The sequence below is a fragment of the Ptychodera flava genome, chromosome 14, assembly GCF_041260155.1.
Source record: "Ptychodera flava strain L36383 chromosome 14, AS_Pfla_20210202, whole genome shotgun sequence".
Taxonomy (NCBI): domain Eukaryota; kingdom Metazoa; phylum Hemichordata; class Enteropneusta; family Ptychoderidae; genus Ptychodera; species Ptychodera flava.
In genome coordinates, this window is record NC_091941.1 from 14,435,747 (window position 1) to 14,461,645 (window position 25,899).

The 25,899-nt window shown below is 37.1% G+C and overlaps 3 protein-coding genes across 3 annotated transcripts in view; 1 reads left to right on the plus strand and 2 right to left on the minus strand.

Annotated features, from left to right (window-relative positions):
• LOC139149487 (cytidine and dCMP deaminase domain-containing protein 1-like) overlaps window positions 1–25,899 on the minus strand; it is a 696,744-nt gene that overhangs the window by 410,445 nt on the left and 260,400 nt on the right. The window lies entirely within an intron of this gene.
• LOC139149486 (ATP-binding cassette sub-family B member 10, mitochondrial-like) lies at window positions 1,603–13,035 on the plus strand. Its single transcript, XM_070721259.1, has 12 exons — window positions 1,603–2,325; window positions 2,720–2,923; window positions 3,299–3,501; window positions 4,388–4,522; window positions 5,195–5,341; window positions 6,829–6,964; window positions 7,289–7,384; window positions 7,767–7,976; window positions 8,667–8,746; window positions 9,322–9,502; window positions 9,707–9,785; window positions 10,245–13,035. Exons 1-12 carry the CDS (start codon window positions 1,752–1,754, stop codon window positions 10,471–10,473), a joined length of 2,274 nt encoding a protein of 757 aa, XP_070577360.1. The 5' UTR covers window positions 1,603–1,751; the 3' UTR covers window positions 10,474–13,035.
• Window positions 13,957–24,662, minus strand: LOC139149466 (uncharacterized). Its single transcript, XM_070721238.1, has 13 exons — window positions 24,433–24,662; window positions 23,887–24,009; window positions 22,304–22,459; window positions 20,676–20,879; window positions 20,303–20,365; window positions 18,527–18,655; window positions 17,776–17,922; window positions 17,525–17,647; window positions 16,898–16,971; window positions 16,522–16,600; window positions 16,096–16,136; window positions 15,172–15,238; window positions 13,957–14,866 (listed from the first exon to the last, which is right to left on the minus strand). The coding sequence occupies exons 1-13, from the start codon at window positions 24,473–24,475 to the stop codon at window positions 14,541–14,543; spliced, it is 1,575 nt and encodes a 524-aa protein (XP_070577339.1). The 5' UTR covers window positions 24,476–24,662; the 3' UTR covers window positions 13,957–14,540.

Below are 25,899 nucleotides of genomic sequence, written 5' to 3' on the forward strand. Positions count from 1 at the left end.
TCACATCAAATGACTAACAAACTCACTTCACGGGCAGAATCTTGAAAAATGGCTTTTTCTTCTCTTGTTAATGAAAAAACATCCCTAAACTAAAATATGCACGGGCTACCAGCCATTGTCACTGGGCTACCAACTTCGGAAAATGGTAGCCCAAGTGGACTACCGGGGAAAAAAGTTTATTTCGAGCCCTGTAATGTCTTAATCTTAATTGCTTTTATAATTTATGCCAATCCATCGGAAACATACGTTGATGTATGGCACAATTTTCAGTTTGACCTCATTCAACCATTCATTTAAATTTGTGCGTAACTCCATCAGGAATACCAACTGATTACAAACCATCATGATGCGTTTTCATTTTTTATTTCAACTTCACCATTGTGTTCTTCTCGTCATTGATCTCACATGGTATGTTCGCATTAATGAAAACTTTAAAAGTGCTTAGATTTGTCCATACTAATATCGTATGAAATACTGAAGAGCTACAACTAACCAGCTTGGAATGTGTGTAACCTTGGCGACAATGTCGATGTGATCGTCCGGCCAACTGCACATATCAGACAATTAGTCGAAAACTTTTTGTTGCGCATAATTGGAAAGTTTAAGAAATGTTGATATTCTTGATAAAAACTGTTAAGGTCTACACGGTGATCTGTTCATAAAACTTCAGTCGTCACCTGCAAATGCTCATGGAATCTCAAAATGATTTTGATAATAGGCCTATAGGTTTACAACAGTTACTGAGCAGAGTCTATTGCGTAAAAAACATGCCCTTTGCGCTATATCTCTCCTTATCTCCTTCGATGAAATCAAGAACTCTGGTCAATTTCGTCATGAGTGACAGCTTATCATCTGAACTAAAAATGTACAAAAACATCTCTTTCATTTAAACTATCAAATATTGGCTATCATACAACTTCATTGAAGAAGAAAGAACTTTACTATCACTACTTATAGTGAAATTCATCCTCGAAGGAAGACTTTAATATAAAACTTACAAATCTGGATTCAGGCGGAATTCTTGGTTTTGACCTTCTGCCCAACTCTATATGTAAATAGTGATGAGAAATGATCAGAAGTGACCAATTTTCTGCAGCTTAAGTTCTTGATATCCAGTAAGTAATTTTCTAAAAACCTTTGTGAGATTAAGTTCTGAGCTCATTATTTCATTATCTTCTTTTTACACTAAAATTGCTGTCAACTTCGGCGATGCCTATGGATAACATAAAACCAGAATAGATGATTATAGTCGATAAAGTAAACCTTTCTGATGTTATTGTTAGGGACTTGCACCTGCCTGCCCATCATGTGAGCTCTCGTGATCAAGGGTCAATATAGCTGAGTTCAACAGCGCTGAATCGCGGACGACTATGAAGCCATACCGCGGATACCGTACGCGGCCTTGCTAACGCCCCTCCAAATGGAAGCCGGGTATACATGGTGGACGTTAAAAAGAGATGGTTATATCTTTGCATGTGCAGAAACCACAGACATTTGATTCACTTTGCGAAAGCCCGGCCCCCGTGATATAACTTGACCTCATGTTGCATCACAGGGTTTTCGCACAGCCTCTTCCGTGTACACAGCGACAGGAAGTGACGTAAAAGGTCAACTGAATGCAAACGCATTGCTGTGGTGCTTGCACAGCACAGACCAGTCACCTGCTCCTCGTGATTTTATGTTTGCTGGTCGTGTGCCTGATTTGGAGAGTTAGAATGGGAGTACTCTACTGAAAGTCATAATCAGGGACAATGTTTTCAGGAAGACTTCCCATATTTACCAATTATAGTGCAACAACAGTAAGATATATCTGTACTGGTCGTCTGCGATCTCATCTGACCCATCCCTGGCATCCGTCGGTGTCGTCTGCACTACCTCAGCAAACTTGTTTCAAAACGTGCAGCCTTGCTGCCAACGGAGGTATAATGAAATGTGTGGTCGCCAATTTAATTGCTTTTAGGAACGGTGAAACGATACGGTCATTCGTTAGCTGTTTAAAATCATATTATAAGAATGGAATCGGTAGAACGTTTCGACTTATCGGACGTGATCATGACTTTTATACGCTAGGCGTCAGGCACGCAGGGATAACAGGTCGACATTGCGGGCATGCGACCAACACTCGCCGGTTTTCGACAGTACCTACGAGGCGAACATGTCGCTCCTCACACTCGGGACAAACCGTCGTCAGAAGAACGTTCTGCTCAAAAGCGGAACAACGAGTAAACGTCAGAAAACCCGCCGAGAAAAAGTCTTTCATCCCGAACAGCTCAGAAGTGGCAAGATTACTGTCTCTCGCCAAACCAGAAAAATCAAGACTTGCAGGTACACCTACGTCATAGTACGATGTGATACGTTAATACCGAAGTCTGTCGATATTACAGTAACACGACATTCAGATCTGACTTAAGTAGCACTGGTTTGACTTATAGTGTGATTATTTTCATTCTTATCACTGTGTGATGAAATGACCACTGAGTATCTGAAATTGCCATTATGATAAAATAGATTGCTCTTCAAAATTTACTTTGAAATCGGAAAGTAAAGATCTTTGTTAGTTTTAGAATAATCTATGATTTTGTTTCAGTATAAATTATCTATTAGAGATGTCACAACTTTACTACTTGTCGTACCACATTGCAATGTAGGTAAGAATTTCTACCTGTCTTAACACCCGCACTATTTGTCGCTAACTTTTATTTTTTTTTCCCCTTTCCAGGTGCAATTTTATTACTCATTATTTCCAGTGGGGTGACCATGTCTGTGCCGTTTTGCATGGGCAAAATTATAGACATTATTAACTTATCGTCAGATAATGATGAAATGATAAAGACGTTGAGGACAATAGCCAAGATTCTTATCTGTGTTTTTCTGTTCGGGGCGAGTGCTAACTTTGGACGAGTCTACTTGATGCAGACTTCAGGTAATTAGTATTGATGATGTGTGGTTGGCACAATTGTTATATGTTTATCCGTTCAGCTTATTTATATATCTTCAGTTCTAATAATAACAGATAAGAAGATAGAGTAATGAGTGTAGGTTGTGATATATGGATGAAAGTAAAAAATATAAAGTTTAGTTATCAGATCTCAAAGTACCTCCTTCTGTTGCATTAGTCTTCATAAAGATTATATCGTTTCACTGTTAAAATCCAAAAGATCAAAGCACTCACTGTTGTACTGACAAACTTGAATTCTGATTAAATTTGCACACATATGAACAGGTTCAAGGTTGTCAATGTTGGAATATCTCATTAATGGTTTAAAAACCAATATTGTGCTTTGTTCACAATTTTCAGGGCAGAGGATCATTAAAAGGTTACGGGAATCGGTCTTTGTATCAATACTCAGGCAAGATATCGCATTTTTTGACAAGACCAAGACCGGTGAACTGATCAACCGTTTGTCGGCTGACGCTCAACTGGTAGGCCAGTCGGTTACTAGCAACGTGTCTGACGGACTCAGGGCAACTGCACAAGTCATTGGAGGTGTTGGCATGATGGTAAGCTGCATTAGAGTCTCCGCTCATGGTCCTTTTACACTGAATCCTTGATTTATCTTGCATATTATTCCTGTAGTATTGATATGCCACGCCTTGCAGTGCAGTAAATGAGAAAGTGACCATAGACTAACTTTTTTGTTGTAGTGGTTGTAAAATTCTCTTTTCTATAAACTTTGTAAACATTTCCTCTGTGCAGTTAGAATTGATGTGATAATGACTTGACATATACTATAGTATGGATGTGATATGTCTCCCCATACAGGCATGTCTTTGTACAATTTATAGATAACTAAGATGACCAATTGATAATAGAAGCTAAAAAATTCATAGTTGAAATTCATGGTTAATCACAAAATTTTTTTAAATGTATGCAGATTTTTATTTTAACAGAAATGATTGCATTTGTTAAAATCCATCTTGAAATTTGTGCGCAATAGTGTCTAGAAATATAAAAGGTAAATCGAAGCAATGACTTGACCAACATTCTGATTACATGCCTTCTTAACCCTTTGAACTCACAAGTCAATTATTGTAGCCGTTATAAAATATACTCAAGTCCATTTTTTCAGATTTTTGCCAAAATTTTGATAAAAAACTGTACCTAACTAAACATGATGTACATTTGGTCCAAAATAATTAGAAAAATTACAGAAAAATTCTTAATAATTGCTAAACTGTTGTACTAAAATTTTGGTGGGAAAAATTTACAGCACTCAGGGTTAAAAATCATCAGTATTTTGTACACTGACTCAATTTTACAAACATGCATGGTTGAAAATTATTGAGATCTCAGAGGCGATGGCAAGTCAGCAAATGGTCTGACTTACAATTATTAGGCAGATGGGAACTATCTAACTGACTTCATAGTGTTTGTTTATGTTGCCAGTTTTACACATCGCCACAGCTTGCCAGTGTGGTCCTGGCCATCGTACCTCCAGTTGCTGCCTGTGCAGTCATCTATGGCAGATACATGAGAAAAATTACCAAGGGGGTACAGGACTCTTTAGCTACAGCTACAGAGGTGAGTCTTACCATGGACCTCTTTTTTCTTTTCATATCCATCGTGTTACTGACTGGTAACTTGCATGGCATACTCAAGTTGGTATGATGCTGTGTAATCATTACAACTTTACAATTTGCCGTCAGAAATTATAAAATGAAAAAAAAAGTTTACACAGAAAGGTATCAAATGACATAAATGTAAAAAATTTAAAGCAAACTATCATATTCCCATGTAGATGTCAGGATTGTATCACATGACTATGTATTCAGGCATCAGTAGTAGGTGCTATCGACTCTAGCTGTTTGATTGTATCCAAATTTTATGAACAGTCAAAATTCAAGGATAAACAGTAAATACCTGAATGCAATTTTACCTCTGAAGCAGTTTAAATGAAATTTCAACAGAAAAGGAACCAAGCGTTCAATTATCAATTGTTGTAAATATATAATGATTGGAAACATAATATTGGCAATCTGGGTGAAGAATTTTACCTTTGGCCATCATCAAAGTGAAAGGATAAATATTTTCCAGATGTGATGTTCTTGTACTTTTTGGCTAATATTTTACAAGTGGCCAGCACCAATATCCATATTGTCAAGATTTTGTTTGATAGCATGGTTTCAATTTTTCCATTACAGGAGATTAAATGTTGTTTTTTTGTATTTTGAATTTTGTTGCTTGAAATAACAGGTGGCCGATGAGAGGATTAGTAACATCCGTACGGTGAGAGCATTTGCCCAGGAATCCAGAGAAAATCACACCTATTCCACACAACTTGAAAAAGTACTAAAATTAGTCTACACGGAAGCACTTGCTAGGGCGGGATTCTTTGGTATGGTAAGTAGCCCTGTCATGACAAAATAGCAATGATTATATAATTTTAAAATTCTTTAGAAAGTGTGAAATTTTATCATACGTGTTACCTTAATCTTTCAAAAAACATATGCAGTACAGATAACAATTGTACCACTGTAGCATCAATATTTCTGAGTCGTTGCAATGTGGTATTTAGTTAACTGTTTATAAATAGAAGAGCTTTTTCAATCCTTTCCTTGCACGTTGTCTTCATCTCATGTTATGTTGTGACATATATTGGTTCTGCAATATAATCTGAATGAACACTTATCTGGTACAGTCAATTTAATTTTGGATTTTTCTATTGAAAACACTCTGCAATGACTTAGGCCTCATTTCTCTTTCCCTTCAGTCCATATGCTCACAAAAATAACCTGGCAAAACAAGTCCATTCTGTTCTGTATTCTCAAAATGTGGTGCGATAATGCACGGTGTGTAGAACTAACTGAGAAGTGTGTAACAATAACTGCTAATGGGTCGAGTCAGCTGTTAGATATATGGTATCCAAATTCACTATGATTGTTTCAATGAAAGACTTTTAGCTCTGACAATACAGTGACATTTTCTTTTTGTAACACCATTCAAACATGTTGTATTTTAACACTAACGGTAATAGTCAGTCACTATTTGACTGTGCAATAATGCACTGATCTCATGACATCAACAGAAAACTAATGACATTCTGAGAGAAATTTGCATGTTAATTACACTCTGAAATTAAATTTAAACGATGTGAATGTGTTTTGTTAACACTTTTGTAACCGTAGCTAGGGAGTAAGAACATTTTCTACACAAATCAACCATATGGCATGGCACAGGAGTATTATGAAACATACTCTGAATTCTGAAAATTTTATTCTGATTCTCAAAATCGGAGACAGTCATGAAACATCTGATTCCGTGGGTCATGTGGTAAAACCACCCCTCTTTTCATCAATTTTACATGATCCTCTCAAACAGGGTCAAATTTGGACTATCTGCATCAAAATGAGCTGTATAGAAAATTTTTGCGAGAATATCACACCATTTTAATATAGTACATAAAAGAAACTACACAGCTTTGTGTATGTATGTGACTTCCAAATGTAGAATAGTTTGAAAAAGTGACAGAAAGCTGTCAGAACAGAAAAAAGATACATGCATGCATTTACTGAACTCTTTCTCTCAAGGCCTTGGCTGATTAGTGCCTATGATATAAATTCAACATTTTAAGGGGCTGAAATTTTCTGGTGATCATCACTTTTGGTTTGGAGAAATGAATGGTAATATGGCAAGCAGTCGGTGAGCAGGGTTAATGAGAGCCACAATGATTATAACAGTAAACTCAGTACAGTTCTTTGCAAGTATTACAATCCTATATGTTAATATCTGTCATGAGGTCATGTGTGACTTTCAAGTTTATATGTCAAGGTTGAATGTCACATTAACTTTGGTTCAGAGAGAAAAATTTGACATTTTTTTCATTGCAGATGGGTTTGTCAGGTAATTTTATCATGCTGTCAGTGTTATACAGTGGTGGTATGATGATGAATTCAGCGCAGTTGACAATTGGTGATCTCTCGGCATTTCTGCTCTATGCTGGATTTGTGGGAGCTTCCATAGGAGGTATGTACATGGCAGGCAAAACACAGTATGTAGCTGGACATAGATTTGTTTATGCAGAGAGGCCTTGAATGATCCAGAAAGAAATCATTCTTGTAACTTTTAAATTTCTCTGTAGTTGCAAACTACATGAGTCCATACATACCGTGCAATTACTAAATCAATGGTGATTCCATGTGATTGGGGTTTGTTCTAAATTCCTGACTGGCAAAACTCAAAGGGAAAAACATGTATTCAAATACAACAGACACAAAATGTGCATTAGGAAAATTGCTGTCTAGAGGAAGTTAGTTGTCCAATATAGAATCTCTGTTTCTTTTATCATAGGATTAAGTTCGTTTTACTCAGAATTAATGAAAGCCCTTGGAGGCAGTACCAGGCTCTGGGAACTGATCGACAGAAAACCATCTATACCACTTACTGGTAAGTCTCAATGAATAGTGTTTGGTTGATTAGTGTGATTGATAGTATACTCGTTTCAAATCTCTCAGTTTGTTAACATGGTAAAGTTGGTAATGTTGGCCATGCGTGTAATATTTAGCAATCACTTCAGACGTGATGTAACTTAAAACGTATTGAAAACATTAGTGATTGCATTGAAAATGTAGTAGTAGTAGTAGTAGTAGTAGTTGTACCTTCATGTATTATAGTATGATATCATCACAAATATCCAAGTACAAGACGTATCCGAGAGAGGTCATCAACCCCAATGGCTTACAACTTCAATTCAAAGATACATGTTATAAATCACATTTACTTTGAAAGATAATTCAGAGATTTTCTTGCATATCTTCTCTCTTCGTAGATGGACTGCAACCAAGTCTTTCTGAACTTGAAGGTGCAATATGCTTCAACAACGTCAGCTTTGTGTACCCAAGCCGTACTGATATGCCAATCTTACAGAATTTAAACCTACAAGTACCCGCGGGGTCAGTGACTGCTGTTGTTGGATCCAGTGGCTCAGGGAAATCTACGCTAGCATCATTACTCATGAGATTTTATGATCCTGATCAGGGTAAAGAAGATGATTTCTTTTCGTTTTAAGATCATGCTTGAAAGACTTCACTGTGGGTGTGTCATTGATGAAATTTCACTCGTTAACCAAACTGGTGATGAAAACAAAACAAGTCAAACAAAATTGTAACGTTTCAGCATTCCAAGATTGTTTCACTCATGGGATCCAAACTATTGAAGGTCTGTGTAGGAATTAGTATCAAGTTGTTTAGAATTGTCAGAGGTGTTGTGATTGGTCATTGTCATTTATCATGTCTTTGCTTCAAGTCCTATTTTTCTAGATATGACCAAACACATTCAGACCTACTTTACGTAATGCCCAGCAAAGAAAGAACTATCTGTAACAGTACAAAGGTGTAATAACTATTGTCTAATGCTTTACAAAATTGTCCTGATGAAGAATCAACAACAGTTTAATAATATCATAGCTGAGAGCTGCCACCAACTTGCCAAAAAATGTTACTACTACTATCATCTCATTTTGGCAAGACTAATAGGGCTGGGCTAAACTGTGATATAATTCAACATTATCCTCGGGGCATGTTTCATCATGAAGGGCGCCCTCTGACAAGCATAGAGTGCTACCATAAGGATTATGTGGTGCCTGGTATTCCCAAGGTGAGTTCCTAAGTTATGCTAACTGAATGCATTTACTCTCTGACTTGACACTCTATTTGTATTCTATTTGTAGGCCGTATTACAGTAGATAACATGGATATAAGATCTCTGAGTCCAGACTGGCTAAGAAATCAGATAGGAGTTGTTAGTCAGGTAAGTCTGTGCAGGTACAGTGGTAACCCTCAACCAGAAAATTTTTCATCAGATGGCCCCTCTATTGACCTCGTTTTCAGTCATTAGCAATGCAACCCTGGGCATTATGAAAACATACCAGTTTACGACTTAAATACTTTGCTAATCACAAATTCTTTTGTACACTCTCTATTGAAGGTGTCACTTTAATCAGGTTCAAAATGCTCCAAAGTCGCACCTCAAAAGTGTTGAATATGCATTCTTGTTGAGATGATTCAAGGGAATTCATGTGTCATGGTCAGGGTGGAGAGTCACTAGATAATCTGTTATCTACCAGATTTTGGTCTATAAAAATATGACATACGGAATCGTGTCATTAGCATGTCTGTCATGTTAAACTAAAGAGAATGCTGATAGGTGTGACATACCTTTGCTGAGTGTAATTACAATGAAGTTCCTGTTATCAAATCTAAATGCATACTTGCTATAGAATGAAGAACACAAAGCTACATCAACCACCTGTCACATGTAAGTTATCCATGATGTCAGATGTATATGTCCTAGATATCAAAAGGTTTTGTTCTTTGCCATTTTAGGACCCTGTTCTGTTTTCCAGCTCCATAGCAGAGAATATTGCCTACGGTGCACCTAACATGAATCAGATCACAACGGAAGAAATCCATGAAGCTGCAAGAAAGGCCAATGCATATCAATTTGTCCAGGCATTCCCCAGTGGCTTTGATACATTAGTCGGTGAAAGAGGAGTGATGCTTTCTGGTAAGGGATGTGTATCTCACATTGTCTCAGGCCTGCTTCTTTGCATGTGAAGAGCGTAGAGGTTGAATAAACAGCAAAAACGCTACATTCTACGCAGTCACTGTGCTTGTAATTTTTAGACATCTATATGAATGGTATCAGAGCATCCATAGCTAGTTTTGTTATGTGACCACTTACGTAGGATAATTTGATTTCTTTTCACAGGAGGGCAGAGACAGAGGATTGCAATAGCCAGGGCTATTCTGAAGAACCCAAAAATATTACTACTGGATGAAGCAACAAGGTAAGAAATCGTTGGTGTACCTGCTCCTTAAAATTGAGAAAATAATAATTCCTATTGGTAACCAATACGCAGTGGTCGTTTGTCTGCATATAAACTTTAATTCACTGTGTGCTCAGACATTCTGATTTATCCATGCGTCATAATACCCGTTGTAGTCTCTTGGGGTCCTCATCTTTTCTTTCACCAGACAGAAAACAAAGAGTAGACTTAGAATCGCTGGTCACAAATTATTCTGACAAAAGACACAAAATTCATTTTGATCATGAGGATTACATCACATTATTTGAAGCACAATGTGGTAAGGTTCATGGCCAGCTGTGTACTCAAGCATTCAAAGCATGAGACATAATAGTTACAGCAGAGAAATCAGCAGAGATGTTTACACATCAACATACAGTTAACCTGTTGGGGCCAAGGAAAAGCAATTTATTCACAAGCCACTTTTCCATCTTTCATCAGTGCCTTGGATGCAGAGAGTGAGTACCTTGTACAGGAGGCTCTGGAAAGAGTGATGGTTGGACGGACTGTGATCACCATAGCTCACAGACTGTCAACTATCAAGAATGCCAACACCATAGCTGTGCTGCAGAACGGCTCCATCGCAGAGTTGGGTAGCTATGATCAGCTGATAGCTCTGCCAAATGGAATATTCCGTAAACTTGTGGAGAGGCAGACTGTAATGGCATGAATAATACAACATTGTGGCTTTGAGAGGTAGCAATGTGAGAAGTTGCTGTTCAGAAACTTGTATAGCTTCAGTTTTGCTGCAGTACGGCATACAAGAATAATTTCTAAAATTCGGATCCATTCAAGGAATTCTTTGCAGTCAAATATCTCTCTGTGCAACTGACACAATATGTTGAATCACTGAAAAGAGGACCATGTGTCTTTAATTCTTTTAACATTAATTTCAAGGCAGTACTAATTTTACATGAATATTGACTGTAAGGCACAAAAATTGCAGTGGCCTTTAACAAACCAACAAACTTCAGGGTGTATCTAATATACAGGAGTATACAGCATTTGCTATCGTGTGTGGTTATTTAACTTTCTTGTCTGTATACACTTTATTTTGTCACCACTACATATTCTATATAAGTGTAGAAAAATTGGCAAAAATTTAGTCAGTGATCACAGAAGTTGCAGCTCTATGTGTAAAACGATTATAATCTGGAATTCTATTGTGGACTGGTAGAGAAAATATGCGACGAAAATTAATGACATAATGATACTGTAAGCTATTTGCATGTATGACCTTGTTAGGGTTATGTCCAAAGTAGATGTGTTTATATGTGGCAATTAATGAGTGTTTTATGATTGTGAGCACACAGTTGTTTGGGGAAAAGGACCGATTATTCAACAATGCGTTGCAAGCAGACACTTTAGCGAATCATGCTTCCCCTTGCTTAAAGAGACAACACAGGTATGAAAGGCAGCTTATGTCATCAGCATTCATTGTGCAACTTTGGCTCATAGGGATCAGTTCATGTGTCCGGTGAAACTTCAATTTTCCAGTACAAGGTAGCATATTTTTGCAGGTTTTATTATGAATGCCTGTAAAATCGCATTTCTGTTTTGTGAGAAAAAGTTTATATTTACACTACTTTTTTATGCTGCAATGATAAGATGTGATATTGTGAAGTCTCGCCGATGGTACACCATAGCGAATTCAAAGCTGTTAATATGCAACTGTAAAACAAATTAAAGTTATTTCTTTTTGTTAGTGAAAAGCATGGCATGGTTAACAAGTTTGTGGGCATTCTCAGTATGTTGGATCAAGAGTTTCCTGGTCAGATCAATGATCCACAGGAAGAACATTCAGAATTTGAAGGCTGTAATGCCTTGCTACATGATGTAACAGAATAATTATGATAAAATTGATGTTTCAGTTTGGCTGTGAGTTTCTGTGAATTACGGTATAAAATTTGAAGAAGCCAACTGCTTACAGTACATTGTAAATGGATTATGATTAGTTTCAACCAGATTTTAGAAGATGCTGACATGTATATGTTTGCACTGTATTTTCTTTTTTTATTGTATAACCCTTTTAAATTCCCTGGGAATTGTGTGTTAAATGAAATGAGTAAGTACTAGGAGCTGTGATGGTCTTTTTTTCTATGGTCAATGGTAGACTTCAATATATTGTCAGTAATATGCTGTGAAGGGAAATCTCCTGAACAATGTCAGCAAGAAAGATGTGCAATGCTTCAGCAATAGGTCAAACCTGGAATTTGAAAGGACCACGATACAAACAAACCCACTTGTGCAAACGTGCATAGAAGTACTTGTATTTCCATTTGCGTTTATACACACATGCGTTTGTTTGTACCCTCATCACATCTCTAGAGCCTACTGAGTCTAGAACACATCTAGTCCTTTTTGTTCCGGAGTAGAACCATTCACACAAACTTTTGTGATTGATAAATCAAATATTTAAAACTGCCATATAACATGGACAGTAAATACACCTTTCCTGTGAATCATATTTCAAGAACTGCTGTATCAGGGACTTGAACAATTTATCTATACCTTGATATTCCTTGCATTAGTCACTGGTCAATATCATTCAACTTTTTACCGTATTTTCCTTTCTATGTGCATATGTTGTACATCTCTCTTGAAGATGGTTATTTTTGCATTCTGTGTTTTAATGTGTGATCTTGTCTGGCAAACCTTGCCAATATAAAATTTATACCAAGCAGTTTTACGGTAATATTTGCCTTTAAGAGTTTTGAGAGTTTAATTTTTACTAGAACTTCTACATGAAAACTTTAACCTTTTTTATGATCAAGAATAATAATCAGGGATCACAGAGCAAAGTTTTGGATAAGAGGAACAAGTTACCTAAAATTTACCAATGTTTGAAATGCAAAATGGGTGTTGTACACTTCCCTTTTCAAAGGGATGCAACACGGGAATATATCTGGCATTTGTGTACATTGTTTTATGTATAAAATGACAATTATGAGTCTAAACTTTGTGTTTTGTGGGGGAAGTAGTCATTACGAAAGTAAACTGTTGATACACAATTCATGAATATTTTGCTGTTTTTCTCTGAATTCCTGAAAAAAAGTATGTTTTCTGCCATCAGTGCATCAAGTCACATTTATTTCAAGATGGACCATTCGTTTTGTGTTTGTGTTTTGAGACATAAACAGATGATATAATACAGTGATAAAGGGCATTTCTTGGCCAGTTGTGCAAATGAGTGTAAAAATGATGAAAATAAAGTGATCTTCTATATTTCAAATCTGTGGACATAATCCTTACTTGTCTATCTAACATACTCCTATACTAAATAGAAAGAGAAGTACATGTATAATTTTGAAGACTGTGTACTGTGTACTGATGCTGTACACATTGGGGTGTTGAAATAATGGCCACTCGACTCATGACAGGGAACATGACACCCCATACCAGTACCTGTTATAAATGTATCGGTTGTCTAAACAGAATGCCCATATTCTCTTTCACACCCTAAATCTTTTTGAGCAAAATTTTCAATAATATGGATGTGTTCAACTTGAAATGGAAACAAAACTTATGACAAAAGAGGATAAAACTTTTGAGATGCTGTGCCTAAAGTAAAGGAGTTGACATGGGATTCTATCAAATGCTCTAAGATAACAAACACATATGCAAGTCATTATTTATTATGTATGACACCAGTGAAATGTTTGAATATAGTTAATCCTTTTGTTTCTCAATCTCTCTCCATATGTACATACACGTTTGTGTATTTAATTCATATTTTCATGCACAATGCAAAAGAGCAGAGCAGTATAACCAAAGAATGTTCATATCTAAAGTTTCACCCATAGCTATTACATACACGTTTGTGTATTTAATTCACATTTTCATGCACAATGCAAAGAGTAGAGCAGTATAACCAAAAAATGTTCATAAGTAAAGTTTCACCCATCACAGCTATTATTAGACTTCAAATATCCTTGTTGACGTCATATAGTTGCACTTCAGGTCTTATGATCACTGTGATGTTATGGTGGCACAAAGTTTACATCAAAGCCAGGTAAAGTATGAATGTAACCTTTTTTCCAATTTTTGGATTCACTGCTTGAAAATTTTAGTAACAAACACAGTTCAAAGCAGACATCACACAACATAACACTTTTCACTTGCTGTTAAATTTTCTTCATTTAATGTACTTAATATAGCCAATTTTGTCAATATTCTGCTGAAATACAAAAGAAATCACTGATATGAAGCAATGTATTAATAAAAATTGGCCATCTTTGAAAATTAATGTTTAAGGAGAGGACAGTATCTAACAAGGAAAAGGACATGATCATACAACCACTGGAGATAGTATCTAACATGATTAACTGTACAAATGTATTTAGCAGTTGTAAATTTACAGAATTATTCCCTCATAAAAAAAGCTAACTAAATAAAATTGTCAGCATTTCATCGGGTGGAATTTGACACATGACATTATTAATCACTGTATTCTTGCGTGTGCATCAAATTCATAAAGAGTGTACATCATCTTCAGTGTGTAGTGTTCACTTCAAAGTTATTGACAGCATGGTCTTTCATGCTCGATTTGGCAGGAGAGCTAATCTTTCGACAATGTGGCCATATAGAAATGAGGGATATCTGCATTATAAAACGGCAACTGTCTGAATGAATCAAAAGCACCGGAGCTGACCTGTGGCTGTACATGGTTGTCAAAGCAGCTCCTTCTCAAAAACCTTATTACAATATTTGAAATTATAGGTGAAAATGTACAGGCTCTTAATTTCTTTTGAAATCAAAGTTTTGTAAAAGATCTAAAACATCCATCCGTTGGATAGCTTTCACATCTGCTTTGAATTGCTTTACTGTATAGTTGGGGTATTTCGCTTCCAAAAACTTCAAATATGACAAGGTTCCACTATCTGTTTTCTTTTCCCAGTACGTAATTTTCTTGTTGGGTACCCCTTTCCTACTGGCCAGATGTCTCCAATCTTTGACGCAGGCAGCCGGCGGGTCAAGGAGGATCATCAATTCTTCTCTCTGGTCCTGATCTAAATCTTTGATCAGTGGTTCTTTTGAAGTGTAAAATTGATTTTCCGGAACAACTGAAATGAAATTGTCGATACCAAAAAAATGTGAAATTTTAAAAACAGTCAAATAGAAGACTGACACTGCTTAAAATTTGCACAAAAATGGACTGCAGGTAGGAGAAAGTTTAAATAAAAAAATGTGAAAGAAATGGCATACCAAAAATCAAATAATCACTATCATTTTTCAATATGAAATTATCAAACATTCTTAGAGTTGACATGTCATTGACAAATTATGTGTGAAACTGTACAGTTACCCTCAAGCCATAGACAATACATTCACCAAACTGACACCAAAAAAGAAATGATGATAAACATACCATCTGACCCAGATGGGCAGTCTGGATCACTGCATCTATCTTGGTGGCTCTTTGAATCTTCTGTACTCTAAAAATGCAGCAAAGGAAATCAGAAGGTATTACAAACAAATAACTGTTTGACATCCAAAGAGGCACAAAACAGACAATCCCACAACAACACTGTTGAAAATTGGTTTCCACCCTTCCTAACTTCCTGATCTTGTGCCTTCTTTGAGAGTTCAAAATAGTTTGAATTCCGAGATGAAATTCACAGCCTCAGTTCAATTTTGATCGTTTTGCTGACCAGCTCCATGAACCTACAACTATGAAGAGCTTGTCTAAGCAGCTATACAGTGATGTAGCAACAGCAAGCATCATCATTATCAGTGAACAGTTCAGTGTTTTAAATGCGCAGCTCTCACTTACGCGAATTGTTCTAGAACATCAGGCCCCTGAACCTGCATGATGTATACCTTTCCCATCACTGCATTTTAAGCAAAACCAGTATCAAACTTTTATCATGTTTTGTAAAATTCTAAAGGCTATACATGGTAAGCTTACTTATTGGGTGGTAAATACAGATTTTCTCTTGGTAAAATAAGCACAAGTAGCATAAATTATTATTTTCTCCCAAACATGCTAATCTGAGAAGTCTAATATAAGCTGTTACCGATCAATACTGCCATCTGCTGTTCATAACCCCTATGTGTGTTGTTTGCATTCATCAGCTGAAAAGTGACATGAAAAGTGATAGAATGTTCACGGTGACAATGACACTCACTTCTACCACTTGGCTGCGACAGGTACACCATACAATGATATTTCTACTGTTGACTATGAATGATGTTGGGGAAAACCCAAGTACACTGACTTGAGAAAATAAAGGTTTACAAAATTAACTCTCCACAAAAAGCCCTGAATACAGGCACACATTTTGAGTGTTACCTTATTGGATTGGTCCTGATTGGAATCTTGCTGGTCACTCTCTGTGTTCAGAAAAAACATGGAATGGGCACGTCAACAAACAACACTTGTTAACTGACACACCTAAATGGTCAGATGAGCAGAAGATGCATACTGTACAATAACAATACATGAAAGCAAAGTTTATATTGACGACCGAATCTTCACAACCAAATGACATACACCAAAATTTAAACACGTATACTGGTAATCACTATCATTGCTTCACACTGAATCATAGAACACATTTCTGAGAACACAAATGTCATCAAAAAACTAGGTCCGTAATTGTACAGAGGGCCAGAGTTGCAAACAATAAAGTGCCACCATCATATTGAAGTATAATGTCGATAGATTAAACTGTACTGATGGATACTAATGGATATGAGAGTCCTCCATGACACTCACCTGTGCTATCACTCTCTCTAGCATCAGGTGTTGCCTGAGTAGGTCTGTCATCTTGGTTCACTGGAGCTTGGATGGAATTCTGAAACAAAATATGACAAAGTTGTGATGACCTGTGCCTATAAAAGTGCATCACAAGAGAATACTTATGCAACTCTTCTAAACAAGCCAATAAAACAACAGAAAATATTTTTTAAAGATTACTCATAGATATAAGTTCGATAAATTAAAGTTGAGCGAGACGTTAAGTAAGATTGTCACAGTGGATGAAAGTGTACATCAATATTACATGTGCACTTTATGCCTTATTAATTTCTGTAACACACACATGTACGGAATATGTCTGTACAAACATGGCTGTTGATTATTTTGGCATTACCTGTTGGGCTGACTGTATATCACTACATCCATCACTCTGCGCAGGCAAACTATCTTCATCCTTATGACACAGGTCTGTAAGTTGAAAAATGTTAACATATAAACATTGTAGAAGTGAGACTGTACATGCATAAAACAAGTAAAATTTGGGTAACTGTCTTTTCATATCCGTGTCCACCTATATCTCAGTATGATTCAACAAATTAAGAAATATTTGATTTTGATATACCATTATTTAAAGGGATATAGTCATCGGAACTGCGCCTGTGCAGGTTTCTTGTTTACAAACAATGTATTTCCTGCACTATATCAAGATGCATCTCATCATCATAGCTGCAACATTTAAATTATACAATGATAGATTATGACAGACATCTTTCAACTGTCATCAATCACCATTGTGCCTTGGATACATTGTTGCCATTGGTCGTATGGGTCCCATACGACCTTTGAGTGCAGTTCCAACGACTATATCCCTTTAATCATCAATCTTTGTAGGTGGTGCGCTCTTTGTGAAAGTACAATCAACTTCAATACTTGGATGTGCATAATGAATAAATTATTTTTTATACCATCTGTAATGTCCTCCACCATGAGATTCACTCATCTACGGGGACTTTTCACTCACCGAGACAGGGATTTGGATCAGCGCCTATCACTTTCTCACTGTTTCCCTCACCAGACTCAGGCACTTGCACACCAGCACCATTGTCAATGGCAAGATTCTGGCCTTGGTTGTTGCTATCGGAGGCTGTGCAGGAAAAGAATTTGACAAGGTCATCCCGAGTCGAATCAACTTTCAAAAATATTGACATGGAGAAGCACAAAGACATTGAACTCACAAATGAGCATGCATGTCTGAAACAACTAAGTACTCACATTGCCTGTCTTCTCTGTCAAATAAACTTTGACAGCCATCATTTCCCACGGCCAATTTTGGTTCCGTATCATGGGAGGATCCCTGTTTCACTCTGGAATTACCAGTGTCTGGACTGACTGCGGCTTTGTTGTTGTCTTCTTGAGATGCTAATCGGTGAAAGATTAATATCACATCAGCATGAAGCAAAATGGTTGCAATATTCTGTGTGATGACTATTAAACGTTTTGTGTATGTCTTTTTGTTGTTGATTGCAACTGCCCTGACTTAATGTTTCAGGCAGAATGCGCCTGAGTGACAGATATTCAGACTCTCGAACTTTTACAATTCTTTTCTGATATACTACTTGTTGGGGTTCATTTTAAAAGTCTTGTTGTAAGAAAACTTCCGTAATTTTTGAGTTATTTTTTTCTCGATTAAAATTTGCCCCCGATTTTTATTCTTCATTTTGAACACAATGATTGAAAAATTTCTTGAAGAAAGTTTGAGCAAGTCTTTCACTTTCAAGGCACGAACTATGTGTGAATGATGCATGTTGGAGATGAAGTTTAAAGAGCAGGGCCTACAACTTTATTTGCAAGCTACACTTGTTGAGCAACATACCACCAAGCGTACTTCTATTGAATGCACACAGATTAGACCACTGTAAAAGAGCAGGTTGTTCGCAAGGATTACCGATGAAATTATTAGAAATACTCTGTGGAATTAGCTGCTGAGCAAGCAGAGACACTGTAGCTTGTAAAAAACAATTACCCATTTTGTCTTGCAGCATAAATAACCCTTCATTGCCATCAGCACATACTGTTGGACTTGACGAGTAGCCAGGTTCTGTTACAGCTGTGGGATCCAGAGATTCCACAGGCTCCCTCCTGGTGATCGTTTCTGGAATGTAGAAAAGGAAAGAGAAGAGAAACTGTCATGAACAAGAACGAGACGAGAATGCATAAAGCTTTTAGATGGTATGCAAATCCAAAACTTGGTGGTAAAATCATTCTGAAATAGAGTGTATTTATAAATACCGAGAAGAGAGGACTCACAGATCAGATAATTATTTACCATGTTGTAGGGATAACTGGATCAGGTCTAATAATTGCAGTCATAACAACTGGATCAGGTCTAATAATTGCAGTCATGACAACTGGATCAGGTCTAATTATTGTGGTAATGACAACTGGATCAGGTCTAATTATTGTGGTAATGACAACTGGATCAGGTCTAATAATTGTGGTAATGACAACTGTATCAGGTCTAATAATTGCAGTCATAACAACTGGATCGGGTCTAATAATTGCAGTCATGACAACTGGATCGGGTCTAATAATTGCAGTCATGACAACTGGATCAGGTCTAATAATTGTGGTAATGACAACTGGATCAGGTCTAATAACTGCAGTCATGACGACTGGATCAGGTCTAATAATTGCAGTCATGACAACTGGATCAGGTCTAATAACTGCAGTCATGACAACTGGATCAGGTCTAATAATTGCAGTCATGACAACTGGATCAGGTCTAATAACTGCAGTCATGACAACTGGATCAGGTCTAATAATTGCAGTCATGACAACTGGATCAGGTCTAATAATTGCAATAACAAACAGCTAGTCTTTCCAAGTGCTGAGAGAGACATCACGGCAATGATGTCTCATACTTTTCCATTTGGTCAAACCTGATCATTTTTGTTTTCTGCAATGGTACATGTATTGAAACTTTTGCCTCACAGAGTTTGTGCCAATCCACATATATAGAAATGCACATATTTCTGTACGCATAATGCTCATACTTTTGTATGTACTGTGGTCAATTTGAATTCCTGGTTTAACCTACTGTCCTTATAGTTGCAGCAATACAATTAAGCAATAAACGACATCCAGCGGTATACCACAAGATTTAGGCCAGTTCACAGCATGTGTGCACGAGCAATAGTGAGTGCATATATAGAGTGAACTGGTCTAAATTGAGGGTATACCCATTGCTGAGATGGCTGCTATTATATCATAACATTAAAATTGTCGCAGTTAAATTTCATGTCTCGACCAACCAGATAGCAGTATTTTGCGCCATCAATACACTAGTATGATATATAATATACAATATGCCACAATCAACTGTGAAGAAAATTATGGCCATGCACAACTGACATTCAGTAAACTGACAACAGTTTAGTTTTGACTACACACAACAGAGAGTTTATTCCCTGACAATGTATGTTTTCTCAGTTTGCTTCATGAACACATAGTGCAAATATCGGTATTACCTCTCTATTGATTCATGACATTTCAAAACCCTAATTTTTGTAACAAGTTTTTTAAGTACAATGAAAATCACCGCCATTTTTCAAACCCATCATTTAACTTTGTTAGGCTTCTTATAGTATCCTCCATGAAGGCTGTACAACAAAAAGTGACAATTCTTAATGATATCACTCAGTATTGCAGAAAATGTCTTCAAAGTTTTCCCCACTCTATGTATGAAGGCACACTATAGGTACAGTATCAAAGCATATGGTATGGGAAGTCAATAATTTACCTGTTTTACTTGCTTCTCTCAGTGACAGAGGCTGATTTGGTCTCTCCACATATGTACCTGAGCCTGCATGTATGTAGATGAATAACATAATCTTTTTTTGTATCAAATCTTGAAATTGTGCTCGGGTTTCTATCCGGACACTGACTGTGCGCTTGTAGATTTCTTTTGAGATTAAGATGAACTTTGAGAATAAGCATCTAAATTGAAAACTGATGTTATATTTCCAGCAGACTAAATCTTTCATGTTAACCATTGTTTTTTCCCAGAAATTACATGAAAAGATGCTGACTGTTACAACCATCATTGCAAACATCAAGTTTTGGTTAGTTGTCATTTTACAGGTGAAAATTTCAATAATAAAATGACAACCTACCATTCCACACTTTGTAGACGCCTTCTGCTAGTGCTGCAAAGTCACGGTCGTACTGTCTGTAGTGAGCTGTTTGGATAACTGGAAAGTGTGCTCTTTCTTCCCAACGCTTGGACAATTCCTGTGAAAATGCTCCAATGTCCTTTTCTGTGACATCAGTCCAAATAACAGCAAAGCTTTTGCCATTTGCATCTTCAAGTAGACAAGCTGTAATCAAAAAAACAAAATTGTACTCAACAGTACTGTAGGAAATATAGATGTACATGAAAAAGAAACGTGAAGAAACCGCTTTGCTGACAACACTTTTGATGCATAAATGAGTATGGAGAATGTTTTCCTCCATATACATGAGTACGAGAGACATATTACATAGGGTTTACACAGGAATGTCCTATTTTTTTTTTCGTTGTTGTGTCAAACACCAAGATTTTTCCATCAGCAGATTACATAGGAAGCCAGATACAGATTCTCATCCTGGAAGAAGACAAGACAGAGGTCCCTGCTGGAATTTCAACAGGAAAATGTGGAAAAAATGATGAAGAAGGGATTTAGCTCTTGATGAATGGGAATTGAGATTTCTCAAGTGGAACATTCCATGTAAACTGTCATTCAAAATTTACCAAACACACTGAAAACAAAGTCACAATATATATCATACAAAAGCTCATTACACAATATTTAATATAATAATAATAATAATAATAAAGGATATTTATTGTGCGCCTAATCTCGCAGAGCTCTAGGCGCATGGCTACAAAAGAACTCTCATCAGGTGTGAGATTTAAAAAGGTGTGTTTTAAGAGTAGAACGAAATGATGCTAAAGATTGAGTATGACGGAGATTTGCAGGTAAACTATTCCAAGTCGTAGGACCAGTATAGGAAAATGATCTTTCACCGAAGCTTTTCGTGACAGCACGAGGTACTTTGAGTACACGAGTATCAAAGGAAGAACGCAACTGTCTTGAGGGACAGTACTGTTGAAGAAGGTCTGTAAGGTATTGCGGCCCAGATCCAATAAATGAATTGAAACAAATTACTGAAAGTTTGTATTGTATGCGAGATGTAATTGGTAACCAATGTAGCGAACACAAAAGAGGTTGGACGGAGTCCGATTCTTGACCTTATACACTAGTCGTGCAGCAGCATTTGCACTCTCTGCAACTTTTGGAGTAAATATTTGGGACAACCAGCTAAAAGAGAGTTACAATAGTCCAGGCGCGAAAGTACAAGTGCGCAGATTAAAGTTTTGGTGGCTTCCACAGTGAGTAAGTGACGAATTGAACTAATATGTCGGAGGTGGATGTAGGCGACTCTACAAATATTTTGAACATGAAGCGACATATTCAAGTGACAGTCAAGTGTGACACCAAGGTTTTTCACATTTCTAACAAATTGAATATCAGAATTCCCGACACGCATAGAGGTAGGGGTTAATTTTGGAGATGATCTTTGAGATATGACCACCATTGCTTCAGTTTTGTTGTCGTTCAACTGAAGTTTATTGTGGGTCATCCAAGTTTTGACGTCACTGATACAATTTTGCACAGTATTGATTGTCACTTGAATATTTAATATACTGGTGATACAAAAACCATGCCAACATGAAACTACTGATATCCCATAAACTTACCTTCTACTGCTTTCTTGGTCTCACTGTCTTTGCATATCACTCTGAGAAATTTTTTACTGACCATAACAACTGCATGTACTGGGCCATTTTGCTTGTCTGTTGTGGAAGCCTTTACTTTTTGAAATCTCTGGACCACATCCTTGCAAGCAGCTTCATCTTGAAATTTCAATGAGAAGAATAATCACTCTGTTGTTTAGAATACCGGTGTATGTAGATCAGTGGACTGTTTAAAATCACTGGGCTGCATTTCTACTATGAAGTTTGTGATGTCAAATTTATTTAACATGATAGTTACCCCAGTAGGCAATAGTGTTCAGCATGTGTGTCAGGCTGTTCAGGATATTATGAGGTTATGCTTGGAAGTCTGTACCCATTACATGCTACACTGAGAGTGATGATGGTGGCCTGTGCGCTCAGCCTTGTCATGGGAGAATTGACTGTCTGTAGAAGGTATGCTCTCCATAAAAAATATCTATGAACTAAGAGGCTCTGATAACAATTTCAGTTCTGCTAGTCTACACTCAACTTCAGAGCAATTGGGTTAGTGGCTGAAGGTTACTGTAGTAAAACACATGCATTTTCACTGCAGTTGGCACAATCAAATTGATCTGAGTGTTTAATCATACTGCTGTAATTGGTTTGGGAAAACTGTTTTAAAAGCTAGTGCTCCAGTTGCACATGTTATTGGAGTGAATAAACCCAAACAATGTTTATCTTTCCTGATAGATTTCTAAGTTAAAGGTTGAATGCTCACTTTTATCATTTGCTAGTAAAACTTTGTAAAGTTTTCAGGGTAATGTGTATTGCAGTCACTTACATCTGTTGTTCATGCTTAGTGCATGAAATATGACAAATATGACAAATGAGTGAATAATGAAAAAGACTAAAAAATAATCAGATTGGGGGAAACAATCCTCCATACTGTTTGTGTACTTGACTGTTTCACAGCTATCATCTAAATGCTGTTTGTTGTTAACAGTTGTCATGCAGAGTCCTTGAGTTTTACTGCCAGTTAAGTAATGGGTGCCACTAAAGCAAAGACTTTTGAAACAACTTCCAAATCAATTATGCAGGAGTGATGATGAGATAGACTTCAGGGTTCTAAGTGTGCTGGAAATGCCTGTAACAGGTGGTTGATAGGGCTTCAGCTGACAAACATTTTAATAGGATGAGCAATTTTAGAAAGAAAAATTAGCTGTCAGAAAACTACTCGGCATTAATTTCTCAAACTTTTATATATATTTATACTTTACATTGGCTTGGTTTTACTCGCTGGTTAGATTAAGCTGAAATCAAATTTTTGAAGAGATTAAAATTCCACTGAAATCAACGAATCGTAAAGAATGCTTTTACAAACATGTATGTAGAACAGTAAGTGCACTCTTTAATGATGAGCACGTAAATAACCAATGGTATGTTCAACTGTTGTGTTCTCCATCGATTTTCAATCATGTTTAAATCAGTATCTGCCCTCATAAAGAGACAGGAATTTCTCCTGGGAAAACATTGTTCATCAATTATCTGCACCGTTCAGCTTTTGACCAGAAACAGCTGATTCTTTGATACAAACAGTATAAACCTACCTGATGTGAAGTGTGTGGCGAATTCTGCCTTGGATGTGAGTTTGCAGTATTTTTCAATACTTTGTGCAATTGGTCTGACTTGTCTATCAATGTCATCCTCGTCCTCAGCATGGATTAGTTCAACTGTGGACAAATTTTAGGACAGTTGTATTTATGAAATGTAGAAAGACGATAGACAAACCGCAATCTTGGTTATGACGAATCTAGCTACGTCCATGGTCGAGTGAAATTCGACTATATCTGTGCCACACATGGCACACGTGCTAACTTTGGTTTATCGATCATATGAATTCGCTGATGTCGTGATTGTAAAGACTTGGGATTCGGAGAAATGCAGAATACACAAAATACATAATGCGAATACATAATGCGTCAATTATGTGCGACAGCCGAGTTATAACCAAAGCAACACGTGCATTTGTACTACATTGAGCCTAAGGTAGCGTAAATCCACGGGCAGCTAGGCGACTTGTTTTCAGTGTGAACAGGATAGACCTTACCACTGCATTCGCAGCGCAGTCATTTTCATCACACGAGTCCACTTACCTTGCTTCACGTATTCACAGGGCGCGTGGCCTGCGGCCGACATTTTCAACTTGTTACCTGGGTTGAACTGCCAACTGCCACGCTGTTGTTAGAGAATCTAGCGGCGGGTGCACATTCATGTATTACTTCATTTCGACGAACGAACGAACGTCAATGGCTGCCTTTTTCTATTTATAGCGCTTACGTAGCTTCCTGGTTGTGGGGGAATCCCAAGCTGAAATGCTACGTGACCTTTGCGGAGTACATGCGCACGCGCATTTGGTCTTTTCCTTGTCAACTTGTACGTAATCGTTTCTCATCACGGGATCTGGGATGAAATGTTCGGGCGGGGTGAGCGACTGGCTGCGTAGCTCCATAGTACCAGCACACGCTAACGTTGGCAACGCTCGTCGCGCCACGCCTAACCTAGTGCTGGTTTGTGACGTCACTGCTCACAAACCCCAAAACAGTCCGTCCGCACTGTAGGCACACGTTTCAAAATCGTGATAAATATTTACCGTACGACTGCAGAACGGTATCTGTGAAAATCGCTGTTGTATGTCATCTGACTGCTACGTATACTCCACTGAAGCAGCAGTCTATAAATCTTAACTTCTGAATAGAATTCAACTACAGCCTTCCTGCATGGAATACATCCAAATCAGTCTGAAAATCAGCCATACGAAATACCTGCACATGCAGCTCTATTCAAAGAAAGCTCACGACAAACAAAAATCTATCTTCTTCTCTATGAGATAACATATTCATAAATGCTATGTATTTACATTTTTTATTGGATTTCAAATATTTTCAAAACATTAATATGATGACGCAAATACTGAAAGTCCCGTGACAATAGGTTTTCCTGACATACAAAACAAGACATACAAAAAACAAATAAGACATGTATACAAGACATACCAAACTGTGATTTGCCTTATAATACAAATACCTCTGTGAAACATAAAATATATTAGATAGTGTTGATGCATGGATGCCACATTTTCATATCACTTTGCATGTATTTCCTAGGTGACTTGAATTTCTAGGACTTTCAAGAACTTTTTCATTTTTCAGGTCCAAGATAGTATTTTCCAGGTAACATTTGTATGATAGATCATTTTTATATCATTTTTTCAGTATTATGGCCAACCATTTCCTTGAAAATCTTGGGTGACTTTAAAAATTTTCTAGGACTTAATTTCATTTATACAGACTTCAAGTATTTTCCTATACTTGGTTCAAGTCTGTGATTTGCGAATGTTTCAGTGGGGTGAACACAATGATTCGTGTTGTTTTCATGTGAAACGTGTAAGTGGGGCAAACGCAATGAGTGGGGTGAACGCTATACAGGTGAGTTTCTCCCGGAATCCGACAGACACTAACTCACTACTGCAGAGACTCAAAGGTAACGCGTTCAATCGTTAGGAAAGCCTGACCTGGGCTGCCAAATTTCAAATAGGTTTGTATGAAATAGGAGAGATACAA

Excerpts from the sequence above, each read along its gene's own strand:
- LOC139149486 (XM_070721259.1), top strand. The coding sequence starts at position 1,752 with ATGTTTTCAGGAAGACTTCCCATATTTACCAATTATAGTGCAACAACA. Across the intron at positions 7,977-8,666 it reads ATTTTATGATCCTGATCAGG|GCCGTATTACAGTAGATAAC; the intron begins GTAAAGAAGATG and ends TTCTATTTGTAG. Across the intron at positions 8,747-9,321 it reads AGATAGGAGTTGTTAGTCAG|GACCCTGTTCTGTTTTCCAG; the intron begins GTAAGTCTGTGC and ends TTGCCATTTTAG.
- LOC139149466 (XM_070721238.1), bottom strand. The coding sequence starts at position 24,475 with ATGTCGGCCGCAGGCCACGCGCCCTGTGAATACGTGAAGCAAG. Across the intron at positions 18,656-20,302 it reads GAGAGAAGCAAGTAAAACAG|AAACGATCACCAGGAGGGAG; the intron begins GTAAATTATTGA and ends TCTACATTCCAG. Across the intron at positions 16,601-16,897 it reads ATATACAGTCAGCCCAACAG|AATTCCATCCAAGCTCCAGT; the intron begins GTAATGCCAAAA and ends ATTTTGTTTCAG.